The sequence below is a fragment of the Phacochoerus africanus genome, chromosome X, assembly GCF_016906955.1.
Source record: "Phacochoerus africanus isolate WHEZ1 chromosome X, ROS_Pafr_v1, whole genome shotgun sequence".
Classification (NCBI taxonomy): domain Eukaryota; kingdom Metazoa; phylum Chordata; class Mammalia; order Artiodactyla; family Suidae; genus Phacochoerus; species Phacochoerus africanus.
Window position 1 is genome coordinate 39,235,413 of NC_062560.1, and position 16,123 is coordinate 39,251,535.

At 40.8% G+C, this 16,123-nt stretch overlaps 1 protein-coding gene across 2 annotated transcripts; it reads left to right on the forward strand.

Annotated features, from left to right (window-relative positions):
- Nucleotides 1-249: 249 nt before the first annotated feature.
- DDX3X (DEAD-box helicase 3 X-linked) lies at nt 250-15,902 on the forward strand. 2 transcript variants are annotated; one of them, XM_047764365.1, is made up of 17 exons: nt 250-759; nt 3,621-3,678; nt 5,872-5,919; nt 6,718-6,850; nt 7,799-7,957; nt 8,046-8,145; nt 8,692-8,827; nt 10,115-10,200; nt 10,403-10,501; nt 10,611-10,771; nt 11,219-11,363; nt 11,444-11,588; nt 11,755-11,936; nt 12,049-12,166; nt 12,472-12,625; nt 12,935-13,074; nt 13,255-15,902. In XM_047764365.1, the coding sequence occupies exons 1-17, from the start codon at nt 715-717 to the stop codon at nt 13,332-13,334; spliced, it is 1,989 nt and encodes a 662-aa protein (XP_047620321.1). In that variant the 5' UTR covers nt 250-714; the 3' UTR covers nt 13,335-15,902. The 2 variants fall into 2 exon arrangements, with proteins under 2 accessions (XP_047620321.1, XP_047620322.1); XM_047764366.1 differs by having other exon boundaries at nt 597-759; nt 12,938-13,074.
- Nucleotides 15,903-16,123: the final 221 nt, after the last annotated feature.

Here is a 16,123-nt window from a genome sequence, read left to right on the forward strand (position 1 = left end):
GGTTTCCTGCTCCCCAAAATGGCCTCCGCGTTCGACACCTGCGATCACATGACCTGTCGTCCCAGGGGCTTCGGGCCTCTCTTTGCCTAACTCCGATTTCGGAGCGGCTGCCCGCGAGAAAGCGAGAGCTGATCAGTTTGGAGAAGTCTCACAAAAGCTCCAAGTCCGGGGGACTGGGAGGGAAAGAAGAGAGAGAGAGAGAGAGAGCGCGCCCTAGAAAGAAAGGAACAGGGAAAACTAGAGACCTTGGGGAAAGAAAGAGGAAAAGGCCGGGGTTGAATTTTAAGGTCTGCTAGCGGGAGAAAAACTGGAGGTGACGAGTTCTCGCGAGACCTCGAGACCTAGACTTAGGATAGGGTAAGAGCGGAGGACAGGGTAAGTGGAACTTCAGCGAACTAGGACAGTACTTGGCGCTCTGAGTGCCAAGGTAGGACGACGAGCCGGGGACAAGACTGACTTGGGAAATCCCGCGAGGTTAGGGCTAAGTGAGCGCGCAGTAGCTAGGCAGAAATCGTAGCGGCGGGAGGAGTGCGGGTGTGAGAGGGAGGGCACACGTCTTACGTGCTGACGTAGCAGTCGTTCGGGCGGGTATATTAGATCCGTGGCCGCGCCGTGCGCCTCAGAGCCGCAGTTCTCCCGTGAGAGGGCCTTCGCGGTTAACCAAACACACTAGCTCAGCAGCGGAAGACTCCGAGTTCTCGGTACTCTTCAGGGATGAGTCATGTGGCGGTGGAAAATGCGCTCGGGCTGGACCAGCAGGTGAGCAGCAAGGAGCCGACCGGGGTCGTTGCCGCTTGAGTCCTTCCCCTGACCTAAACCTGGCTTGTGGCGCAGCGCTAGTCGGCACCCTCAGTTCCCATTTTCGGGGTCCCCCGGGCTGGCGAGTGTGAATGTCCCGGGGCTGTGGGGGAGCGGGAAGGGGACAGGAGTGTTGGTTATGGCTGTCGCTGGGGCCGGGGCCCCGGCTTGGCCCGCGGTATTGTCCCCGGGCCGAGCACAATGGCGGCTTTTGTGTATGCGTGCGCTGGCGGGCGGGGGGGGGGGGGGGAGGGGCGCGCGCGCTCGCGGAGGCGCGCGCACGCGCGCACCTCGACTGCCTAGTGACCCGCCGGTGTGGGGGGAGGCTGCGCAGAGGTTCGCGAATAGGGGACCTTTTTAAGGCCCGGAGGGCTTAGCCGTCCGCGGCTCGTCAGAGACGCGGGCGGCGTTGGCGCCTGTGTGAGTGGGTGCGCGCGTGCGAGCGGGAGGAGGAACGCGGCCCTGGAATGTGGGAGGGGGCGGCGCGGGGGCGGGAGGGGGGTGGCCTCCGCTCGGGGTAATGGCGGCGGCCTCCTTTGTGTGGTGTGGGGTGGCTGGGCGGCGCTGCGGCCCCCGAGCCGGAGCGGCCCGGCCCGCCGCGGGCCCGGAAGCGAAGATGGAACGGGCATCTTGTTCCTCTCCGGCTTCCTTCCGCCGGCCTTTTTCGCTCCAGCCCGGTTGTCGCAGGCCCGGCGCCGTGGCTCGCGCGGCCGCGTTTCCGGAGTGGAAAGTTTTGTGACGCAGAAGATTCGGGGAGGGGGAGGGGGAGGGGAGGGAGGAACGGGCCGCTGCGTGCGCGGTGGCGCCGGGCTCGGGAGATCGCGGTTGAACGCGGCGGGGAGACGTCAGGGAGGTTCGGGCTCCGGCGCCGCCCGTCCCTCCTCCCTGGCTCCTGATAGTCACGGTGGCGATTTAGCCAGGGCGGCGCGCTGTTTTGGCGGGGGGAGGGGGAGTACCACGGGTTGTATGAGTGTCCTCGGGTCAGTGGCGTTTGATCCGGGAGTCGGCCAGAGGAGGAACCCCTGGAATTGTGGCTTACGGAGAAATGATGAACAGTTTTGTTTGCTGCCCGTGGAGTGGAATTTCGAAATAGGTCAGAGGCTCCGGGTCTTTCGTCTTAACTGGAACCCCCTCTTCTAAGGGTTTAGAGGAGTACGCGGGATCTGAGAACAGAGGGGTTCTGGGCTGCAGTGGCTGGGTATCTGCATCCCTCCGCAACAGTAGGTAGCTTCTCTCTTCAGAGAAGCTCTTTTAAGTGGGATGCTTGTTGCTTTCAAGTAAACTGCCTATCACGAACTCCAGAATTCTGAACCTGAGTGACACGAATGAATTGTTGTATCATATGTTTTTAGCGATGTAACGATCTTTTTTTTTTTTTTTGAGCGTTTTTTTCCCTTTAATGGATCAATTGTATTAAATCCTTCAGATTTCTAACGTCACATGTTAAATGGAGCACAAAGAAATCTGGTGTCAAGACATTGGGATGTGTAAGGTTAACATTTTCCATGTATAGGTGGTACCTTGTTTAAGATTAGGCAGGAATTAAGTTTGCAGCCGATGTAATTGGAAAACAAATATGCACAGTCGTTAGGATTAAGCAGCAAGCAAATTCACAACTGAGAAAATTGCAATTATGTAACCCTAACAATTTACAGTAGCATTTACAATGCTTTTTACCAAGTGTAAAATTAATAACAAAACGTACTGCAACAAGTGCAAAATGTTTTTGTTACTATTGTGCCTTAAAGTATCTTGTTGAGATTAACAAGCGCAGAGTTGTTGAGATAAAAAGTGCAGAGAGAAGGGCAGCGATTTGTGCTAATGGAGATTTGGCGACTCCTTTCAATTTCCAGTGACTCCTTTGATGATGCTTGCAGTTTGGCAGTATCATCTTGAGCTTTTAACTAGGGCTTAACGTTATGGCATAGCGTATCACCTTGGCTAACAGGTGGCAATAGTGCTCGGAGACAGGGTACATGAAGAAAATGAAGTACTGCTTTTGGCACAGGGTTTTCCCCCCCGTTGCTTGTAAATTGTTTAGTCATTACAGAATGCGATGAAAATAAATTTTTTTTTTTTATTTTGTAGAATGTTGACGCTTTTGAGCTATCAGTGTAAAGGGATGGGTAGAAACGGAGATAAAGGATAATAAAATGTGTCCCATTAAGAGCTCTAGATGCCATTTATAGGAAAATGGGAGGCTGAATAGGTACCTACTTACAGGCTTGTGCTTAACATAGTGGTGTTCATTAAGTGTTGGGTTATGGTGTTAATTTTTGTTCTGAAGAATGCTGCCCTAATTTAAAATATTTGTGAAGTATTTAGGGATAGAGGAATTAAGAAATAGTAAATAAGATTTTTGTTCTCAGGTGTCCTTTTGTTTTTAGGTGTCTTTCTGGGTTTAAAATTCCAAGTAGAAAATTGGTGGCATTGCAAACATTTGTCTGGATGTTTGGAGCTAAAGGAATCTATTGACCGTTTGACATTTTAAAATAATTTAAATTTCTTGAGCTTTTAGTATGGAAAAATGTTACAGGGAAAATTCATTTTGAATGAACGACTTAAATTTGGACCTAGTTTCTCCTGGATAGCACCACCATCTTGGTGTAGTGCCTTCTGCAGTAGTACTGTAGTCGGGTATTTTGCATTTGCGTAGAACTTAACAGGCTTCACAGCACCTTCTCCGTAAGAGTTTCACATCAGCCCTCTGAGGCAGAGAGGGCAGCTAGTTCTAGTAAATGCTAGAGGTCAGGACTGGTTGGTTCTTAGTGTAATATTTTTGGACATGGACTGCTAACCAAAATCTAACTTTCTTCTCATAGTTTGCTGGCCTAGACCTGAACTCTTCAGATAATCAGAGTGGAGGAAGTACAGCCAGCAGTAAGTAAAGCATTTTATGGATTTACTGGGTATTTTTAATTTAAGAAATTTAATAAATTTAAGGAATTAACGTCCAATTTTTAACTAAAAAAATTATGTGGATAGTGTTATGTAGAATTATTTAGTGATAGTCTAAAGCGTTCTGGACATTTTTGGGGATAAAAGGGACTCATTTTCTTGACTAAAAATAATCATTAAGGACCTTATACAGCATATAAATTATCTCTGGAAGAGTTTGGTTATATCCTTTGTGAATCCTGAGCCCATCTTAAAGGCGATGGGGGGGGGTTTCCGGTCGTGGCACAGTGGAAACAAATCCAACTAGGAACCATGAGGTTTTGGGTTTAATCCCTGGCCTCCCTTGGTGGGTTAAGGATCAGCATTGCTGTGACTGTGGCCTAGGCTGGCAGCAACTGCTCCTATTAGACCCCAGCCTGGGAACCTCCACATGCCATGGGTGCAGCCCTAAAAAGAACCAAAAAAAAAAAAAAAGAGGTGAAGAAGAGGTGATGGGAATGTGTTTGCCCCCATTAGAGTCAATCTAGCAGAATTAAACCGAATAAGGGGAACATCCACATTCATCAGCTACAACTACCCCTTTCCCATGAAGGGGAAAGGCTATAATGACAGCCCAAGGCTATAATGAATCTTGGGGTGGTTGTAAGGATTTTAAATGCTGAATTGTTGTATCTTTCTTTTCAAAAGAAGTTAGGTTTTTTTTCTCTTTTTCTTTTTTTAATGGCTGTATCCGAAGCATATGGAAGTTCCTGGGCCGGGGATTGAATCCCAGTCACGGCTGCACTGGGCTGGGGATGGAACCGGTGCTTCTGCAATTGGATTCTTAACCCACTGTGTGCCACAGCAGGAACCCTATTTTCTTTTTTTAAAGGAGTGTTTCGGAGACTTCATAGAGATTAGCATTAAGGTGTAGGGGATCTTGATGGTTTATTATTGGCAATAGACCTGCTTTAGCTCAGGTCTTTTTCTACTCTTAATCAAAAAAGAAAAAATGTGTATGGGCTCTAGGGTCTGAAAGCACTGTTTCCTCAAGCTATGTGTTGCATGGTAAAAAGGGGCGTGTCTCCATTTTTAGGTAAGAAGGGCACAGTTGCTTGGTATTTGTTACAAATTTCACTTTATTTGTCATGCTAAGAATCTTTTAGGGATTGATTATCCTAATAGAGATCCTTGGAGTTCCCTTTGTGGCTCGGCGGTTAATGAACACGACTAGCATCCATAATGACTCAGGTTCGATCCCTGGCCTCGCTCAGTGGGTTAAGGATCGAGCACTGCCACGACCTGTGGTGTAGGTCGCAGACGAGGCTTGGATCTGGCATTGCTGTGGCTGTGGCGTAGGCTGGCGGCTACAGCTCTGATTGGACCCCTAGCCTAGGAACCTCCATTTGCAGTGGGTGCAGCCCTAAAGAGACAAAAAGACCAAAAAAAAAAAAAAAAGAGAGAGAGATCGTTAATATTTAATTCAACTCAGAAGTAAAACAGTTAAATTGCGAATTACAGCAAGTTGACTTGCCTTTACTTGGTGGATAAACAATATTTGCTTTTGTTTCTCATATAGTCTTTCTTGTGCACAGAACAACAGTTGACTTTCTTTAAACTCTGCAGATCTCAAAGTAAAATTCACACAATTCTTGAGATCATTAACCCTGTAGCTTTCTCATATACATATGTATTCTCTGTTTTGGAACTGAACCAAGATAGGAACAAAAAAACCTCTTAGTGGCTAGTTGCATGATAAGTTACTTTTAGATTGTTGTAGTAATAGTTATGTTACATGTTAAATAATTTGTTAATATGTGTGTTACATGTGATTTAGGCTGTAGTAGCAGTACTTAGGTTGTAACTGTTTTGTTAGTTTATGACAGTTCTCTGAAATCCTAGCAGGCCTTTAAAAATTCTGTGGTAAATTACCATTGGGGGCAAGTTAAATTTATTTGTGGATTTCAGCTATTAGGTTCCAAGTCTATCGTGTTCTCCTTCCACTTTTAAAATTCTTATTAAAGCAATGGCCCATTTAAAATAAAAGTAGATCCTTCTTCCCCCCCACCCCCCATTTTCAACTACTGGAAGAGGTTTAAATTTTTTCCAGGACTTTTTAAATAGAAATGTTGGTTAAAAGCCTTAACGTGAAGGTTTTTGGAATATGAAAAATTTTAACTTTGTTATATCTTTTAGAAGGGCGCTATATTCCTCCTCACTTAAGGAACAGAGAAGCTACTAAAGGTGAGTCTTTGAGCAACTTTGTAGACCTAATTCTTGCTGCATTTAGAAGTTGGAACTGAGGGAAGATGAGACACTTTGAGAAGTCTGTAAACATTGTGATCTTTGCTGGTGACAGAGAACTGTTTCAGATGTTAAGGCTTGTTTTGAAAAAAATTCATCTAATGTCAAACTCTTCAGAGGCCAAGGGCATGGTTTTGTACAATTTCACTAATTTTGTGCTTAACCTGTGTTTAATCATTTGCAGTGTGATTTTTAATTTAGAAATAGTGCATGTGCACCCTACTACGTAAAAGAACTGCATGGTACTAACAACCGAGGTTATTTATGTCTCGCAATGGTTAACAAGCATCAGGGACACTACCAGTAGATGGGAATGATTCTTGTCTAAAATATAGCACAACAGCTGTTTTTTTCCCCCGTTAATTTTCTCTTTTCCTAGGTATTCCTAATACTCATATATTTCATGTGAACAGGGCACTCAGTGAATGGAAATTAAACTGTGATGGTCATATAACATCATTGTAATTGTGTTAGAGGCAAAGCTTTTGACCTTTTAGAAGTTGTAGTGACTTTTTAGGTACAGAACATTTTCAGACTGTCAGGTTGCTTGGTTTAGTGTATTCTAGTGCCAGTGTAAACCAGCTCTAAATCTTGGTTTTCTTTTAGTGCCGTGGTAGGAATGTTTCTGTTGGAATAGTCAGTGGGAGGCTTCAAATTCAGAAACATAGGAATCATGTGAAAGTAGTGTGGATTTCTAATTAATACAGCAAAATGGGTTTTTCCTTTTTTTAATTGAAGGATTCTATGACAAAGACAGTTCAGGGTGGAGTTCTAATAAAGATAAGGATGCATACAGCAGTTTTGGATCCCGTAATGATTCAAGAGGGAAGTCTAGTTTCTTCAGTGATCGTGGGAGTGGATCAAGGGGAAGGTAAATGATTTATTTTCTTTACTTTCTTGTGAGTACAGTAAAGCAATTTAAAAGTTGGTTTTTAATTTGTATTCTAACCATTAAGTGTATATTCCCCCCTTGGTAGATCACCTATTTGGATGTTGAGTATTACATCTTTTTTTTTTTAAAGTAAGAGGTCTTTACTAAATTCAAATCGTTACATAGAAATTAGATGAGGATAAGAAGGTGTCCTTTGGCATAATGAAATCAGTTATTTTTATATTTCTCTAGTTTTATCTATTGTACTTTAAGAAGTTTAGTGAATGGCCTACTTTGGGTGACATTTTTGTGGGTATTCTAAACACCTTATTTTTGATTACACAAGTGTGGTGAACTGACCTCATGTGCCTAATAACTGTGGTTAGTCCTGTGTGTCCTGATTTTTCGAAAACAGGCCTAAAACTAAAAACATCTTAATCCAGGTAAGGATTATTTTCTACCTTTTATCCAAAGTCTGTCACACAGGTGAATTGTCCTTTAAGTAACATCTTAATACAACTGGGACGATTGATATTTGGATGAGAACTTTAAAGGTGTAATTATATAATTATATAAAGGTGTAATTTATATGCTGATTTCACATATATAAGACTCTCACCCCGAGGGTTTTTATTTTTATTGAAGTATAGTTGATTTACAAAGATAGTTTCAGATATAAAGACTTGGTTCTTAATTTCAGCATGTATGAGGTCTGTTTGTAGGCTGTATGATTTTGTAAGAATGATGAAGGATACTGCATTTAGAAAATAAAGTTAGCATAAATGATACAGTTTGGTTAGAGGGCCTTATTTGTCAAATAAAAGTGGGCCTGAATTGAACTGTTGACGTCCTAAATATTTTTACTTCTCTCCAGTTAGAGTTCTAGAGTAGCAGTAGGACTTGGATAATGGTTAGATGATATTCTGATTAATTGCCTGTGCTGTTCAGGTTTGATGACCGTGGACGAAGTGACTATGACGGCATTGGCAGCCGTGGTGACAGAGGTGGCTTTGGCAAATATGAACGTGGTGGAAATAGTCGCTGGTGTGACAAATCAGATGAAGATGATTGGTCAAAACCACTTCCACCAAGTGAACGCTTGGAACAGTAAGTTTTTGAAATGTGTGTAAATTATGATGAAGCCTTATTAGCCTAGTATAACAAAATGAACTTTTAACCAATCGTTTGATTTAAGGGAACTCTTTTCTGGAGGCAACACTGGGATTAACTTTGAAAAATATGATGACATTCCAGTTGAGGCAACAGGCAACAACTGTCCTCCACATATTGAAAGTGTAAGTATTTTTTGCTTGACCTTTTTAGACAGAAAGAAATGTTTCCACAGCACATCAGAAAGAGATTTGACTTCCTAAACACCAATCTTTAGACCATGACTGCTTAGTTTTAATAATCTTTTAAAGTTATTCTAAAAACTTGCCTCACTGATTTGTAGAAAGGGAGAGCTTAAGTTCAACGTTACCATTACTAATAATTTGGAATAGAAAATGGGTCAGACGCATAAAGAACCCAAAATTTAACCAATGCAGGTTAAGCCTAGGGGGTTGAATTTTCTCAAAATATAGCACAGTAACTTTTACTTTATTTTTTTTAACTCAATGAATTTTATTTATAGTTGTACAACCATCATCGCAGCCCAATTTTACATTTCCATCCCAAACCCCTAGCCCATCCTTCCCCCAACATAATAACCTTTATTAAACAACTGATCTAAATACATATTAGTTGTTAGGTCTTCCCCCCCCCCCCCCCATTATTGTATAAGACAGAAATGGCTCCAGATAGCATTTCTGGCTATTTAACCCTGATGAATTTCTTGACAGTTCAGCGATGTTGAGATGGGAGAAATTATTATGGGAAACATTGAGCTTACTCGTTATACTCGCCCGACTCCAGTGCAAAAACATGCTATTCCTATTATCAAGGAGAAGAGAGACCTGATGGCTTGTGCCCAAACAGGTAAGCTCACTTTATAAAAGAAAAAAATTGTCAGGAATACATTAATTCAGTTGTTCTCATAAAACTAGTGCAAAAATATATATACTTGGAGTATCTAAGGGTCATGGGGAAGCTTGAGTCCTATATGTTGGCTGACTAGTATACTTTGTCATAGCTAAGAACTAGCTGGATGATATCTCTTTTAACACTTTGGATCTTATATTACCACTAGTGTTTCCATTAAGGCACCTTGGGGATATCCTATAGAAAGTCATAAACCTTATTACTACTGCAGCAGGGATACGTTATTGTGATTGCAGTGGTGGGAAAGTTAGTGCTACAGCATCATTGTTGTATCTGGGCTAAGGAGGATAAGATAGGGAATATCCTGTGATCCGTAAGATGTGGCCAAAGGACGGGTCCTCTGTGGGTCAAGTAGTACTTCCCATCTTTTGGGAATGGGGAGGGGTAGTTAATATCCTCTGAATTGAGAAAAGGCTTTTTTATATCTGAGTTTGACCAGTTTCTTTGAAACTTTCGCAGATGATTGCCACAGTTAAAACACACAGCGCTTGAATAATTTGGTATCTTTTCTGATGAAAGATTAAGAATGTCATCCTTTGTACACGATCAATATATACAGTACCTACAAGAAAATGTTAGAAATTGAAATTGACGCCAGTTTTTTTGTTTGTTTGTTTTTTGGTTTTTTTGTGTTTTTGCCTTTTCCATGGCTGTACGTGTGACATATGGAGGTTCCCGGGCTAGGGGTCTAATTGGAACTGTAGACACCGGCCTACGCCAGAGCCCCAGCAACGCAGGAGCCAAGCCGCGTCTGCGACCTACACCACAACTCACGGCAATGTCAGATCCTTAACCCACTGAGCAAGGCCAGGGATGGAACCCGCAACTTCATGGTTCCTAGTCAGATTCGTTAACCACTGAGCCACGATGGGAACTCCGACACCAGTTTTGAAACAAAATTCCTGCTCTAATGTAAAGAAGTGAATAATACTACATTGTTAGTGATCATAGATGATATGTAAATTATTGGTCATAACTGTATTCCAGTAAAACTTTATTTACAAAGATGAGTAGGCAGGGCCTTAATTTGCTGACTAACATTACAGATTGGTCAAAATAATCACTTAATGGTATTTTTCTATTCTTAGTTAATTTGGGAATAAAAGAAAACTGCTAATTATTTGCTGAGTAAATAGGACAGTTAAACTGTCACCTACCTGTATGTATTCAAAAGTAATAAGCAGGTTTTCTGTGGTTAAATGAATATGCTTTCTTTTTAAACAGGGTCTGGAAAAACCGCAGCATTTCTTTTGCCCATCTTGAGTCAGATTTATTCAGATGGTCCAGGCGAGGCTTTGAGGGCCATGAAGGTAAATGTTTCTATATAAAATTGGAAATCGTAGAATTTTGTGGGTAGCTGATGAGAAAGCTTTCTAAATGAAAATGACTTGTATTCCAATCTGTATAAATAAAGTTTTTACTTTTAAAATCCATAAACTACAGAAGGGAATTAGGTTGTGATGAACCTTTAAAAAGGGATGTTAGGAGTTTAACTTATAAATTATTTCTTAGGAAAATGGAAGGTATGGGCGCCGCAAACAATACCCAATCTCCTTGGTATTAGCACCAACTAGAGAACTGGCAGTACAGATCTATGAGGAAGCCAGGAAAGTAAGTATGCATTTCACAGTTGCCTTCTCACTGACTCTAAGGAAATAGTTTATGACCATGTAAAAAATCTTGGCCTTGAAGTTCATAAAATTTCTTTTCTATATTATAGTTTTCATACCGATCTAGAGTTCGTCCTTGCGTGGTTTATGGTGGTGCTGATATTGGTCAGCAGATTCGAGACTTAGAACGTGGATGCCACTTGTTAGTAGCCACTCCGGGACGTCTGGTGGATATGATGGAAAGAGGAAAGATAGGATTAGACTTCTGCAAGTATGTTAATTTTTAAATGTGTGGAATGCAACATTAATTTTTAAAATTACATGTCATTAGTTTTGTGAGACCTGTCTATGAATTTTAAGATGGAGAAGCTATTTATTTTAGTCTTCTACCTTTTTTTGGTGTCTTTGTTTTGTTTGTTTTGCCAAACCAGTGGCGTTGTGAAAGTTCCTAGGCAAGGGATCAAACCCATGCCACAGCAGCGATCCAAGCCACTGCAGTGAGAGTGCTGGGTCCTTAACCAGCTGTGGTGCCACAAGAGAACTCCAGTCTTTACCTTTCCCAAAAAAGTTTGCTCATCATAATTTCAATGTAGAGAAATTAGTGACATTTTAGTAGAGGCTGAGAATGACCACAGACTGTGGGACAGAGTATAAGCTAATTTGGCTGTGCAGTCTTCAAATTCTGAAGTGGATTTTTTTTTTTTTTTTTACATTGCAGATACTTGGTGTTAGATGAAGCTGATCGGATGTTGGATATGGGGTTCGAACCTCAAATCCGTAGAATTGTTGAACAAGATACTATGCCACCAAAGGGAGTTCGCCACACTATGATGTTTAGTGCTACTTTCCCTAAGGAAATACAGGTACTGTTGGATGCCGCAAATCTTATTTACTTAGGAAATTGTTTATCTCAGTAGATGATAAAAAATTGTTTTTCTTTCAGATGCTTGCTCGTGATTTCTTGGATGAATATATCTTTTTGGCTGTAGGAAGAGTTGGCTCAACCTCTGAGAACATTACACAGAAAGTAGTTTGGGTGGAAGAGTCAGACAAACGGTCATTTCTGCTTGACCTTCTAAATGCAACAGGTATAATTTTAGCATCACTCTGGTGGCTTAGGTAATAAGAAATCTCCATCCAAAATCCATTCTGTTAAAATGGTCTATTTTAATTGCCTCTATTTGCAAGTTTACTAAGTGTAAGGAGAACTAAACCACTATTAGTAATAGAAAGCTTGTAATACTTTAATTTTAGGCAAAGATTCACTAACCTTAGTGTTTGTGGAGACCAAAAAGGGTGCAGATTCTCTAGAGGACTTCTTATACCATGAAGGATATGCTTGTACCAGTATCCATGGAGACCGATCTCAGAGAGATAGAGAAGAAGCCCTTCACCAGTTCCGCTCAGGAAAAAGCCCAATTCTAGTGGCTACAGCAGTATGTATAATCTCGCCTTTTTTTTTTTTTTGTATAATCTCAATATTCAAGATCAGCATGTTCAACTCTACATTCTTTTAAGTGGACCATATGTAACAAAAGTATTTTTTAGGTAGCAGCAAGAGGACTGGACATTTCAAATGTGAAGCATGTTATCAATTTTGACTTGCCAAGTGATATTGAAGAATACGTACATCGCATTGGCCGTACAGGACGTGTAGGAAACCTTGGTAAGTATTTGGTTACGTGATAATGGTCTTTTGATTTCTGATTTTCAGCATGATGCTTGCCTCAAAGAACTTTCCAGGATATTAATAGAAGAGCTAATTTCCAAGGAATGCAGTTAAAATGTATCTCAGCAGCAGTGGTAGAAAAGTCAGGGGTTGTTCACATAACTTTTGAGTATGTTAAATAGCAAATTGTAATCTCTTTCTTTAGTGTAGTACTTAATATTTTAATACTCTAATGGGAAAGTTAGAATACTGTGCTACTTTGTGGAAGACCTTAATTTATGTATTTTTTGGAACTGTTACAGGCCTTGCCACCTCATTCTTTAATGAGAGGAACGCAAATATTACCAAGGATTTGTTGGATCTTCTTGTTGAAGCTAAACAAGAAGTGCCATCTTGGTTAGAAAACATGGCTTATGAACACCACTACAAGGGTAGCAGTCGTGGACGTTCCAAAAGGTGAGTTACAAATGATATATAATTAGGGGGATGGGTTCTGTGTCCAAGGTTATTTAGTTGAACACACTTAATTTTTGTAGGCTGCCTAGATCTTTTGAATAAGGGGTATATAATTAGAAATGGTAGCATTGGGTTAGTATCCGCCTTTCACAAATAAGGCCTTTTAAAATCACTATTAGGGAAAATGAAGCTGGATGGAATTGTTTGAATTGGAAAACCAGAAATTGATCATTGGGATGCTTCAACAAGAATTGGGTTATCTAGTTGAAATCTCATCTTTATGTGAACTAACACATTTTGTGCTTGTAGCAGTAGGTTCAGTGGAGGATTCGGTGCCAGAGACTATCGACAAAGTAGTGGTGCCAGCAGTTCCAGCTTCAGCAGCAGCCGCGCCAGCAGCAGTCGCAGTGGTGGAGGCGGCCATGGCAGCAGCAGAGGATTTGGCGGAGGTAGTGTTAATTTTTAACTTCGTGTCTTTGGGAAGAGTTTTCCTTTTTTTCAACGCATAATTTAAAATTTTGGGAAATGCAACTTTTTGTGATTTTTACATCAAAGTTAAAAGAAGGGAAAGATTGTATTAAACAGTGGATGATTTAATTAATTTTTCTCTCTTTTAAATCTCTCATTAGGTGGCTATGGAGGCTTTTACAACAGCGATGGATATGGAGGAAATTATAACTCCCAGGGGGTTGACTGGTGGGGTAACTGAACCTGCTTTGCAGTAGGTCACCCTGCCAAACAAGCTAATATGGAAACCACATGTAACTTAGCCAGACTATACCTTGTGTAGCTTCAAGAACTCGCAGTACATTACCAGCTGTGATTCTCCACTGAAATTTTTTTTTTAAGGGAGCTCAAGGTCACATGAAGAGATGAAAGGAACAATCAGCAGCCCTGTTCAGAAGGTGGTTTGAAGACTTCATTGCTGTAGTTTGGATTAACTCCCCTCCCGCCAACCCCCATCCCAAACTGCATTTATAATTTTGTGACTGAGGATCATTTGTTTGTTAATGTACTGTGCCTTTAACTTTAGACAACTTTTTATTTTGATGTCCTGTTGGCTCAGTAATGCTCAAGATATCAATTGTTTTGACAAAATAAATTTACTGAACTTGGGCTAAAATCAAACCTTGGCACACAGGTGTGATACAACTTAACAGGAATCATCGATTCATCCATAAATACTATAAGGAAAAAACTTATGCGGTAGCCTGCATTAGGGCTTTTTGATACTTGCAGATTGGGGGAAAACAAACAACAAACGTCTTGAAGTATATTAATGGAATTAGTTTCTAATGTGGCAAACTGTATTAAGTTAAAGTTCTGATTTGCTCACTCTATCCTGGATAGGTATTTAGAACCTGATAGTCTTTAAACAAGCCATTCCAGTCATGATGAGGTGATGTATGAATACATGCATACATTCAAAGCACTGTTTTCAAAGTTAATGCAAGTAAATACAGCAATTCCTCTTTCAGTGTTTAGGCAGATCATTAATGATGAGCTAGCCAAATGTGGGCATACTATTACAGGGAAAGTTTAAAGGTCTGATAACGTGAAATAGGTTTTTAGGAGAATTCATCTACTTAGACTTTTTAAATGCCTGCCATAAATGAAATTGAAATGGTAGAATGGCTGACCACAGCAATGACCAGCCCTCATTAGGGCCCTGGATGATTTTTTTGGTCTAATAACGCATGCTAGTGTTGATGTTTTTTGGTCAAGAGGGTATGAACAGGAAGAATTAATGCAGCAGGCTTTATTTTAAATGCCGATTCACATTACTCTGTTCAAGCTGCGTTGAGATGTTAAACTGGCTTACTATAGACTTTGTAAAAATGGCTCCAGAAGAGTAACAAACTGAAATCTTTGAGATCACACAGGTTGGAAATATGTACATAACTGCACAAGGTGTCAATTCTGCTATACAGTGCAGTTTTAGTCAGTTTTAGTTGCATAGGTTTCCATTGTATTTATAGTCTGTTTATGCTAAATCTGGCCAAAGATGAGCATTGTCCACCACTAAAATGCCTCTGCCACTTTGAATTCTGTGCTAATTTTGTGGCCAGAATGCAGTGATCAAAACACTCAATCTTTTTACAGTGGCATAGGAAGATGGCAAAAATTTCCTAAAGTGCAATAGATTTTCAAGTGTATTGTGCCTTGTTCTAAAACTTTTATTAAGTAGGTGCACTTGACAGTATTGAGGTCATTTGTTATGGTGCTATTTCAATTAGTCTAGGTTTAGGCCCTTGTACATTTTGCCCATAACTTTTTACAAAGTACTTCTTTTATTGCACATTCAGAGAATTTTATATATATGTCTTGTGTGCGTGTCCTTAAACTTCCAATCTTATTTTGTCTCTTGGAGATTGTTGAACGCAGCTTGTCTAGGAAGGGGATGGGACTAGATTCTGAAATTTATTTGGGACCATGGGAATGATAGTTGGGAAGAAAACTATTTGCACACGACAGATTTCTAGATACTTTTTGCTGCTAGTTTTATGTAATATTTATTGAACATTTTGACAAATATTTATTTTTGTAAGCCTAAAAGTGATTCTTTGAAAGTTTAAAGAAACTTGACCAAAAGACAGTACAAAAACACTGGCACTTGAATGTTGAATGTCACCGTATGCGTGAAATTATATATTTCGGGGTAGTGTGAGCTTTTAATGTTAAGTCATATTAAACTCTTAAGTCAAATTAAGCAGACCCGGCATTGGCAGTGTAGCCATAACTTTCTGATGTTAGTAAAAACAAAATTGGCGACTTTAAATTAAATCATGCCAAGGTTTTGATACACTTGTCTTAAGATATTAATGAAACACTTCAAAACACTGATATGAAGTGTCCAGATTCTCAGATGTTTGTTGCGTGAGTTTTGTTTAGTTGTGTGTATTTTTTTTTTTTTTTCAGTGAATGTCTGGCACATTGCAATCCTGAAACATGTGGTTATCTTTGTTGTATTGGCATAATCAGTGACTTGTACATTCAGCGATAGCATTTGAGCAAGTTTTATCAGCAAGCAATATTTTCAGTTAATAAAGTTTCAAAAATCACATAAGAATGGATTTAAACTTGCTGAATGTAAAGATTGAACCTCAAGTCACTGTAGCTTTAGTAATTGCTTATTGTATTAGTTTAGATGCTAGCACTGCATGTGCTGTGCATATTCTGATTTTATTAAAATAAAAAGTTGAACTGCACAGTCTTTTGTTGTTGTCAATTGTGGTTTATTATTAGAGGTGAAAATAAAGTTGTGCTCTTGCCCGAAGAGTTGTAAGATGTAATTTTTTGGGTTGCCATTCAGTGCTGATTTTGAGACGGAGTTTCTGTTGTGGCCCAGCAGAAATCCGACTAGTAACCATGAGGTCGTGGGTTTGATCCCTGGCCTCACTCAGTGGGTCGGGGATCTGGTGTTTACGTGAGCTGTGGTGTAGGTCGCAGACACATCTCTGATCCTGTGTGGCTGTGGCTCTGGTGTAGGCCGGCAGC

Bases quoted from the DNA above. Each gene is read 5' to 3' on its own strand.
- DDX3X (XM_047764365.1), top strand. From the start codon at position 715: ATGAGTCATGTGGCGGTGGAAAATGCGCTCGGGCTGGACCAGCAG. The intron at 5,920-6,717 runs GTGAGTCTTTGA...TTTTAATTGAAG, and splicing joins GAACAGAGAAGCTACTAAAG to GATTCTATGACAAAGACAGT. The intron at 10,772-11,218 runs GTATGTTAATTT...TTTACATTGCAG, and splicing joins ATAGGATTAGACTTCTGCAA to ATACTTGGTGTTAGATGAAG.